The 10022-nt window shown below is 41.3% G+C and overlaps 1 protein-coding gene across 1 annotated transcript; it reads left to right on the forward strand.

The window, feature by feature from the left end:
* Positions 1 to 245: 245 nt before the first annotated feature.
* Positions 246 to 1519, forward strand: LOC129745720 (probable chitinase 10). Its single transcript, XM_055739036.1, has 2 exons — positions 246 to 959; positions 1052 to 1519. Exons 1-2 carry the CDS (start codon positions 284 to 286, stop codon positions 1318 to 1320), a joined length of 945 nt encoding a protein of 314 aa, XP_055595011.1. The 5' UTR covers positions 246 to 283; the 3' UTR covers positions 1321 to 1519.
* The last annotated feature ends 8503 nt before the right edge of the window (positions 1520 to 10022 follow it).

Genomic DNA, 10022 nt, shown 5'->3' on the forward strand with positions numbered 1-10022 from the left:
TCTTGAACTATGTTGGTTCTAACAGTTGGTCAATGGAATGGAAAGAATACATAACATCTTCCCAGAAAATCAGCAGCGTGTAAGTTTATTGATTTTCGCAATATTCGATTAATGATAAGGATGGCGTCATTTTGGTACGTTAGTTCCGGTTTGTTCATCTCTTACGATAAACACGGAAATAGCAAGTTCTACATAGGCAGAAGATTGTTAGACAATCATCATGATATAAATAAGTACGATTTTCTTCAATTGGTATCAGTGTCATTGTAAGAATTGAAGGAGAATGAAGTTGATAGGGTTCACATTTTTGGCCCTATTTTGGGCAACAGCTTATGCAGCAACCTGTAATTTGTGCGGATGTCCGGTGGACTCTAGATGTCCAGCATCTGACGGAACACACGCGTTACACTTGCCTCATCTGACAAACTGTTCCAAGTTCATCACTTGTAACGCAGGAACAGGGTGTGAAATGGATTGTCCCGCTGGGCTTCACTTCAGCACTCTAACACGAAATTGCGATTTACCTGCATTGGCCTGCTGTGATGCTACAATTCAATGTCAAAATAGAGATGACGGTAATTGTGAAAGTTATGTCGACCCTCGATGCTCCATTGTCAATATTTTTGAGCATCCGACGAACTGCGCAAAATTCTATCAGTGTAATGAAGCAGGAAAGCCATGCCTACAAGATTGTCCAGCTGGATTACATTTCAACAAAAATAAGGGAGTTTGTGACTGGCCATTCCTCGCATGTTGTGATAAATCAGTCGTATGTAGGGAGCCATGTATTCCAGGAGTAACTTGTCCACCTGGACCGACACCAGCTCCTCCAACACCAGCTCCACCAACACCAGCTCCACCAACTCCTGCTCCGCCAACTCCTGCTCCACCAACACCGGCACCACCTACTCCCGCGCCACCAACCCCAGCACCACCAACTCAAGCACCACCACCAGGGGGTAAGTTTTCCGGATCCGCATATGGATCCAAAATTGAACCTTCGTCTTTTACTAGACTAAGCTTTACTTTATCCATGGTTGCCTTTTTGCAGATTGCGTTCTCTGTCCAGAGTACTGCACACCAAATGCACTGTGCCCCGCGGTCAATCCTCAGAAACCGGTACTTCTGCGCCACCAAAATCGCTGTGATATGTTCTACAAGTGTAACTCCGGAAGAGCATGCGAGGTCGAATGTCCACCAGGGCTACATTTTAACGAGAAACAGGGTGTCTGTGATTGGCCATGGCACGCTTGCTGTGATGCTTCTGTAACATGTGTAACACCATGCATCCCAGGAGTCACCTGCCCGCCAACTGGCTAAGAAGCGTTCCTTTTGATCTTCATGTTCAATTATCTTATAAGTCCCATTGTTTCAATATGTTCCGATGTATTCTGTGCTTTTCTTCAAGTATATAGATGTTCAAATGCTTATAAACGGTTTGAGAGATTCTTCTCCCAGATAAGAATTGGGGTTGATTCGATGCTAAATAAAATTAATTTCTATTGCTTACCCTAACAAATCAATGAACCTACGTTGAAACAGAAAGAAAAGCGGGGCCGTGCATAGGTATATTGTAGAAAAATGAATTACGTCCAACAACGAGCAGCGTGTTATTGAAAATACTAGGGGAAGTGCACCCACCTCCGTCGTATCACTTTGATTCGTCTTAATTCATAAATGCATGTTTTAGAGCCGAAAAATAACTTTCCACTTTAATTGGCTACTTTACATGATTAATTTACGCTTGTGAATTTATTTTCTACCACAAATTTGAGGTTTTTTGAGATATTTGATTTTGAAATCGTGAAGTGGAAGGAGTTATTGGCGCACTTCGCCATATTGATAGACGAACATAGTGAACCGAACGTGTTTCTTTTTTTGGTGCCATTGCTTATAAAGAGCCTATAAATTAAACACTTCGAAAAAAATCTGTAAAATCACATTACAGTGCAAATGCATTGGAATTTCCGATATTTTTTATAGGCCGATTACGTTCAGTGTGGTTAGCTGTTTTGGAAGCTAATGAGTAGAACTTGCTTTATGGATATTTTGTTGTAAATTTTTGAAGATTGACTTTATTAAACCTTTAGTTTAAGCATGTTTTTTTTTTTTTTTTTTTTTTGATAATTCTCACCAAATTGTCCGACCGTTAAAAAACATGCAAATTTGTTTGGACCATAACTTAGGTGTCTTATAAGTTATTGCAGATCCATTTGGCCTATTTGAAAACATTGCACCTGTATATGAAGTATGTGTGTCATATTTTATACCTACAAGAATCACGAAAGAAATATAAATTTCTAAAATATCTTTTTTTCATAAAGGCTTCTTTCAGTCGCAGTGTACAGTGAGCGCGATAAACGCCTGTGCTTATGCAATAAATCCCACAATAGTAATCTGTTATGCAGTATTTTATCGTTTTTGGCAGTGTTCGGCACAAAAACGCTTATCCGTTTATCACTAGTTAGTCCGATAACTTGTTGTTAGCGGTTTAATTTTGCCGCTAAATTTTGATCGAGCTAGCGAATTAAAAAGTTCCGCTATTTTTTGGTTCCGCTAAATGAAGACCGCTAACTTCAGTTACTTGTTCCAATTTCACGAGTTATAACGCGTTAATTACTGTTATAGGGACTTTAGGCTAACAACCTACTGCTCCCGATTTAAAATTGTTACGGAATCCGAAAGAAATGACCGACCTGGAACTTTGGCGACGACTTTTAGCATGACAACACGGACACGAATTGGAACTTGGAACGTTTTAACCCTCGCCCAACAAAGCAAACTGGAACAACTTGCTAGAGAGGCTAGCCGCCTCAAGCTTGAAATTCTGGGACTGAGCGAAGTCCGTTGGCCTAATACTGGAGAACACAAGACACAATCCGGGCAAGTCCTGCTTTACTCTGGCATACGAGGAGAACATGCTACTCGGGAACGAGGAATTGGTTTCCTGTTAAGCCCGCAGGCCTACGCGGCCCTCATTAGATGGGAACCTATAAACGAAAGAATAATTGTAGCCAGATTTAGAACACGGGTTAGAAACCTTACAATGGTCCAGTGTTATGCGCCAACTGACGTTGCCGACTTGCAGGAGAAAGAGCAGTTTTACAGTCAACTGAACAGCGTGGTTGAGAGAATTCCGAAGGGTGACATTCAAATCCATTTGGGCGACTTCAACGCAAAAATTGGCTCCGACAATCAGGACCTTGAGCGCATCATGGGGCGCCATGGCCTAGGACTGATGAGCGAAAACGGAGAGCTGTTTGTAGAATTTTGTGGCAACAACAACATGGTGATCAGTGGATCGCTCTTCCCCCATCGACCAGCACATAAGGTCACTTGGGTATCCCGAGATGGCCGAACAGAAAATCAAATTGACCACATCTGCATCAGCCGAAAATGAAGAAGGAGCCTTCTTGATGTCCGCAACAAACGAAGCGCAGACATTGCATCTGACCATCACCTCGTCCTTGGCGAGATACGACTGAGAGTTGCACGTGTCCAACGGCGCGAGGAGAAAGTCGGGTGTCGATACGACGTCCGCCGGTTGGAGAATCCAGAGGTGAAAAGGGCATACGTTGAACAGCTAGAATCCCGAGCCTCGGAGCTGCCGACAGACGGAACAGTCGAAGAACAGTGGTGTGGAATCAAGAATGCCTTTATCACGACGAGCCATGGTACTCTCGGTAAAGTTTGTGGAAGAAGGAGTGAATGGATGTCGGATGAAACTTGGAGGATGGTCGATGATCGGAGAAAGGCGAAAGTCGGAATTGAGCAGGCATGTACCGGGTCAGCCAAAGCAGCCGCCCGCTTACGATATGCGGAGCTGGAAAAGGCAGTTAAACGAGCTTGTAGACGAGACAAGAGAGCCTGGACAAACTCCCTTGCCGAAGAGGGAGAAAGAGCCGCCGCCAATGGAGATATCCGATTACTTTATGACATTTCTCGCCGCCTCAGTGGTGCAAGGACTAATGCAAGAATGCCGCTAAAAGACCGAGCAAGTCAGTTATTGACCGATCGAACAGATCAGCTCAAACGATGGACTGAGCACTTCGAACAACTCTTCCGAGTCACGAATAGCGATGGCCAACAGAATCTGCAGCTCGAAGCGCCAACAGTAAGTCGCATAAATGGCGTCAACTCGGAAGCGCCTTCGCTGGCTGAAATAGAAGCGGCAATCAAAAACATGAAATCCAACAAAGCACCTGGGATCGATTGCATCCCTGCTGAAATGCTGAAAGCCGACCCTGCCCTATCAGCACAAATGTTGCACCGTCTTTTCGCTGACATAAGATTGAATCGGTTAAAAATGAGTCCGTAAAGAGAGATAGTAGAAGCTCAAATAATTCGTTAACGAAATTAGAAGAAACTGTTCGTTTAAAACCACTCAGCGAACAGAATATCGAAGTGACTCGCAAGGAGTTGAGGTCGTCTTTAGACCCAGTGGCATTAGGGGTAAAAACTGTTCGTTACATTGAATCTACAGGAGAGGTTCTAGTCAGATGTTGGACTAATCAAAAGGCACTCGATTTTATGAGCCATGCTCAGAAAGTTTTTGGTAAGAAATACAATATTGAAATAAAACAGCCTACTAAGCCTAAGCTTAAAATAGTAGGATTTGAAGAAATAGAAAATCATAAAGATCTGGATTTTATAAATTTGTTGAAAAAACAGAATAATTTGACAGAATCAGAAATCAGAGTACTCAAAATCGAAAAAAATTCAAAATGGAAACATAACCCAATGATTGCTACCATTGAAGTTGATGCGGAAACGTTCACAACTTTGATAAATCGTGGCAAAATCAATGTGGGATGGGAAAGATGTAAAATTTTCGAAGCAGTAAGTGTCTTAAGATGTTACAAGTGTTGGAATTTTGGACATAAGGCTGAACACTGCAAAGAACACATTTGTTGTGCAAAGTGTGCAGAAACTCATGAAACTAATAAATGCACGGCTCAATACGAAAAGTGCATAAATTGTTTTAAATTCAATCGAACTACAAAATCAGACGTTGAGAAGCTTGATATTTGTCATTCGGCTTGGAGCTATGAGTGTGAATTATACAAACGAAAACTTACAAATGTAAAAAAGTATATAGATTACGGTAAATAGCAAACAACCTCCGAGATTTTGTATCTAAATGCGTGTGGTTTATTTAATAATTTTGATGAAATTGTCATTGCTATAAATGAACTTAAACCTATCGTTGTAGTGTTAGTTGAAACTCATCTAACTGTAGAAGTAGATTGTATCGCATTCGATGTTAAAGACTACACAATGATTAATTGTTTTTCGCATTCGAAGCATACTGGCGGTGTTACTATTTTTGTGAAGAACGTATTTAAGATAGATATTTTAATGAATGCCTATCTTGATATGAACTGGATTCTGGCGTTAAAATTAAGAAATGATAAGAAAAGTTTTATCGTTGGTGGAATTTACCACTCACCTAGCACTAGTAGCGCTCGGTTTATGGATATTCTCGAGAATCTATGGCTGTGTGATATTGTAGATGATGAAATCGATAACTTTTTTTGTGGAGATTTCAACATCAACTTTAATAAAGAAGCAGAATGCAGAGACTTAATACGTGTTATGGATGCATACGGGTTCCGACAAATTGTTACAGAAGACACTCGAATAACTGTAACCAGTAGTACTAGAATTGATCTTGTTTTCACTAATGTGGACAGTGCTGAAGCAGTTATCATTCCAGATTTTCGCGTATCAGACCATGAGTCAGTGAATATTTTTGCTGGATTTGAACCTAACCAATGGGTTTCCGGATACCATTACACGGTGAAGGATTGGAGTCGATATAACGAAAATGTATTTCGTCAGCTTCTGAACGCAGGGTTACCAACCTTGAGATGCGCAGACTTTAATGAGTTTGTAAGACGTTTCGACGTATTATTGAAAGATAGTGTAAATGCACTTGTGTTACAAAAAAAGATTGAGACAAAACCGGTACTAAATGGTACCGGTTTGAGTACTAAATGGTACTCCAATAGCCTTAAGCAAATGAAAAACCAAAGAGACAATCTTTATAGAAAATTTCTAAGAAAAAAATGCGAAAGAAGTTGGCGGAAATATAAATTGGTAAGGAATGAATACTCGCGTCAAATAAAACAGGCAAAAAATCGGTCAATTCAAGATGAGCTGGAAAGAAATCAAAACAATGGAAAACTGCTATGGAAAACGATAAAACGATTAGTTAGTCCAAATGCTGCGAGGCAAGATTCAGTTTCGTTTGACGGGGTTGAAATCACGGATGAATTTGAAATTGCAGAGAAGTTTAATGACTTTTTCATTGATAGTGTCATGGAAATCCATGACAGTATTCCGGCAAGTTGTAACGTCTTCGTGGATCATATTATCGGCAATGGTCGAAGTTTCAGTTCATTTGAAACAGTAAGCTCTCAAGAATTTGACGAAATTGTAAAAAATATGAAATCCACGGCTGGTATCGACAATGTTTCTTTGAAAGTTTTTAAAGATTCTCTACCGGTACTAACTAGTCAATTGACAGAAATTATAAATACGAGTCTAACGTTAGGAATAATACCTTCTACATGGAAGCATTCGACTGTTGTTCCAATTCAAAAAGAAAAAAATGCGCGAGAAGCTAAACTATATCGTCCGATAAATATGTTGGAAATACAAGAAAAGGTGCTGGAGTTAGCAGTTAAGAAGCAATTTCTACACTTTATTGAGTCAGAAGGAATATTGATTGACGAGCAATCTGGATTCAGAAAGCAGCATTCAACGGAGACAGCAGTGAATTTGATACTTCGAAATTGGAAGATCAATATTGAAAACGGTAGTTACACAGTTGCTGTGTTTCTGGATTTCAAGAGAGCTTTTGAAACGATTGATCGGTTTAAGTTGGTAAACGTATTGGAAAAAATAGGTATCAACGGAACGGTACTAAACTGGTTTAAGGACTACTTGAATAACAGAATGCAAAGAACAAAATATGGATCGTCGTATTCGCGATACAGAGAAAATAGTCTAGGGGTCCCACAAGGAAGTGTTCTGGGTCCATTGTTATTCATATTGTACATCAATGACATGAAAAACTGTCTACGTTATGGTCGTCTCAAACTGTTTGCAGATGATTCAGTCTCCTACTGGAGTGGTGATGACTTAGAGCTCGTTATTCAAGAAGCAAATTCCGATTTGAAAAATATTTCTGAGTTTTTAAAACATAAAAAATTATGTCTGAATCTTAGTAAAACCAGCTGGATGGTTATTGGTAATCGTCCAATAAGAGTCTGCCCAAACTTGCTGATTGATGGTTGTGCCATCGAAAGAGTGCGTCAGGTCAAATATTTGGGAATACAAGTTGATGAGAAGCTGAATTTCGTAGCACATATTGACTATACAATCAAGAAAATAGCCATGAAATATGGCATACTTTGCCGAATCAGCCGCTATATGACTTTCTGGTCAAAAGTAATTTATGTGAAATCCGTGATCATGCCACACTTCGATTATTGCGCTACAATTTTGCTGCATGCATCTGACACACAAACAAATCGACTGCAAAGAATACAAAATAAAATTATGAGAGTAGTGATACGATGTAATCGATACACTCCCAGTGTTTTAATGCTCGATATTCTTCAATGGTTGTCAGTGAAACAGAGAATCGCATATAACAGCTTAATGTTTATATATAAGATGAAAAATGGAATGTTACCATACTATTTAATGGACGGCCTGCAATACGGAATCGACATTCACAGATACAACACTAGAAGAGCACAAGACTTCAGACTGCCGAATATTAAAAAAGAGATGAGCAAACGCTCTCTTTTCTACAACGGATTGAAAATGTTCAACAATCTACCGACGAGCATCAAAGATAGTGTGAACATAAACACTTTCAAGAAAATGGCTATACAATACATAAAACAGACTGTTTGAAAATATGACTAATCCTGACAAGGATCATACAATGAAGTGATGGAAATCTGACGAAGATTCAGTTAGAGAATTGTACGGTGATGGACATACGCGGGAGTAAGACGAATAAGTCGTACAGAAAAAGCAAATACATGTAAAATATAATTATCCTAAGGATAAAATGTCCCTCCCACTTCAAAAGAAGCGTATGGGGTGGAGGAAGGACCCAAATGGGCCATGGGACCATCACAAAAAAAAAAAAAAAACATCTGGGATACTGCAACATTCCCGGCCGACTGGATGCAGGGTATCCTCGTAAAGGTCCTGAAGAAAGGAGATCTGACAGAGTGCGGTAACTGGCGAGGCATAACGTTGATCTGTACAACCCTTAAAGTACTCTGCAAAGTGATCCTGAACAGGATCCAGGAGAAAATCGACGCTACACTCCGACGGCAACAAGTTGGATTCCGATCCGGACGATCATGTGTGGACCACATCACAACGCTACGAGTCATACTGGAACAAATCAACGAATTCCAAGACTCTCTTCTGCTGGTGTTCGTTGATTTTGAAAAAGCATTCGACCGACTTAACCATGAAAACGTCTGGGCGGCTCTAAGGCGACGAGGGGTCCCAGAGAAACTAGTCCATCTCATCGAAGCACAGTACGAGGCATTTTCGTGCAAGGTCTTGCAAGACGGTGTCTTGTCCGAACCAATCCCGGTAACTGCTGGAGTGAGACAAGGATGTATTCTATCACCGCTACTTTTTCTAATCGTAATGGATGAGATTCTGACTGGATCGATTGACTGTGCACCGAACCGAGGATTGCCGTGGAATCCTTCAACAATGGAGCAACTGAACGACCTTGACCTGACTGACGATATTGTTTTGCTCGCCCAAACACAACCGGATATGCAGAGCAAACTCGACGACCTCACCGAAAGTTCCAAGGCAGCAGGTCTCAAAGTCAATGTCGGAAAGACCAAGTCGATGGAGATCAACACAGGAAATCCCTTCAGTCTCATGGTAGCTGGGCAACAAGTTGAGAAAGTAGAGTGCTTCCAGTATCTTGGTAGCCAGATAACGCCTGATGGTGGTACCAGAAAAGACATCGAAACACGGATCAGAAAGGCCCGATTTGCGTTTGCGAGTCTCCGAAACATCTGGCGGTCACACCAGATCTCTCGACGTACGAAAATCCGAATCTTCAACTCAAACGTCAAATCCGTATTGCTGTACGGGTGCGAAACTTGGTGCACATATGCGGTAACGACGCGAAAACTGCAAGTATTTGTAAACCGCTGCCTGCGGAATATCATCCGCGCTTGGTGGCCTGGCAACTGGATCTCGAATGAGGAACTACATCGCCGGTGTCATCAAAGGGCTCTAGAAATCGAGATTCGGGAACGTAAGTGGAGATGGATTGGGCACACGCTGCGAAGAGATGAAAACGAGATTTGCAGAGAAGCGCTAGATTGGAATCCAGAAGGTCATCGAAGAAGAGGCAGACCCAGAAACTCGTGGCGGCGAAGCCTAGCCGCTGAAATCCGAACTGTCGACGAGAATCTTGACTGGGACCAAGTGAAGACGCTGGCCCCGGATCGTCTACAGTGGAGGTCTTTTACCACGGCCCTATGCACCGGAGGATCGGCGCGGGATCATTAAGTAAGTAAGTAAACTCAAATAAAAAAAAGAAATGGTCTGCTAAAACCATTGACAATCATATATGGCCATCCTGGACAATTGTGGATTACAGTTGAACGGCGCCGGAAGAGTAATAAATAATTTGACTAATATTGTGAAGCGGGTTAAGTTTGCATGCACTCTTCCAAGCGCTAGCAACGAGCCCGAAGCAGTTTGCAGAGTTTTTCTTGTACATGCTGGGATGTCGCGAAAACAATGTTTTCCCCCTCTTTATATCTCCGTGATCCCCTCCCGACTATCAAGGACACGTATACCAAGTTTGGTGAAAATCTATTTAGACGTTGCGAAGTTATAATACGTTCATTTATTGAGTGACAAATATGCGTCCAATCGTCTCAGTGTGACAGTTATGCGTCCATTTGTCCCAGTGTGACAAATTGACTTAGAATTTTTCTTGAAATTTCTAG

This window comes from Uranotaenia lowii, chromosome 2 (genome assembly GCF_029784155.1).
Source record: "Uranotaenia lowii strain MFRU-FL chromosome 2, ASM2978415v1, whole genome shotgun sequence".
In the NCBI taxonomy this organism is placed as follows: Eukaryota; Metazoa; Arthropoda; class Insecta; order Diptera; family Culicidae; genus Uranotaenia; species Uranotaenia lowii.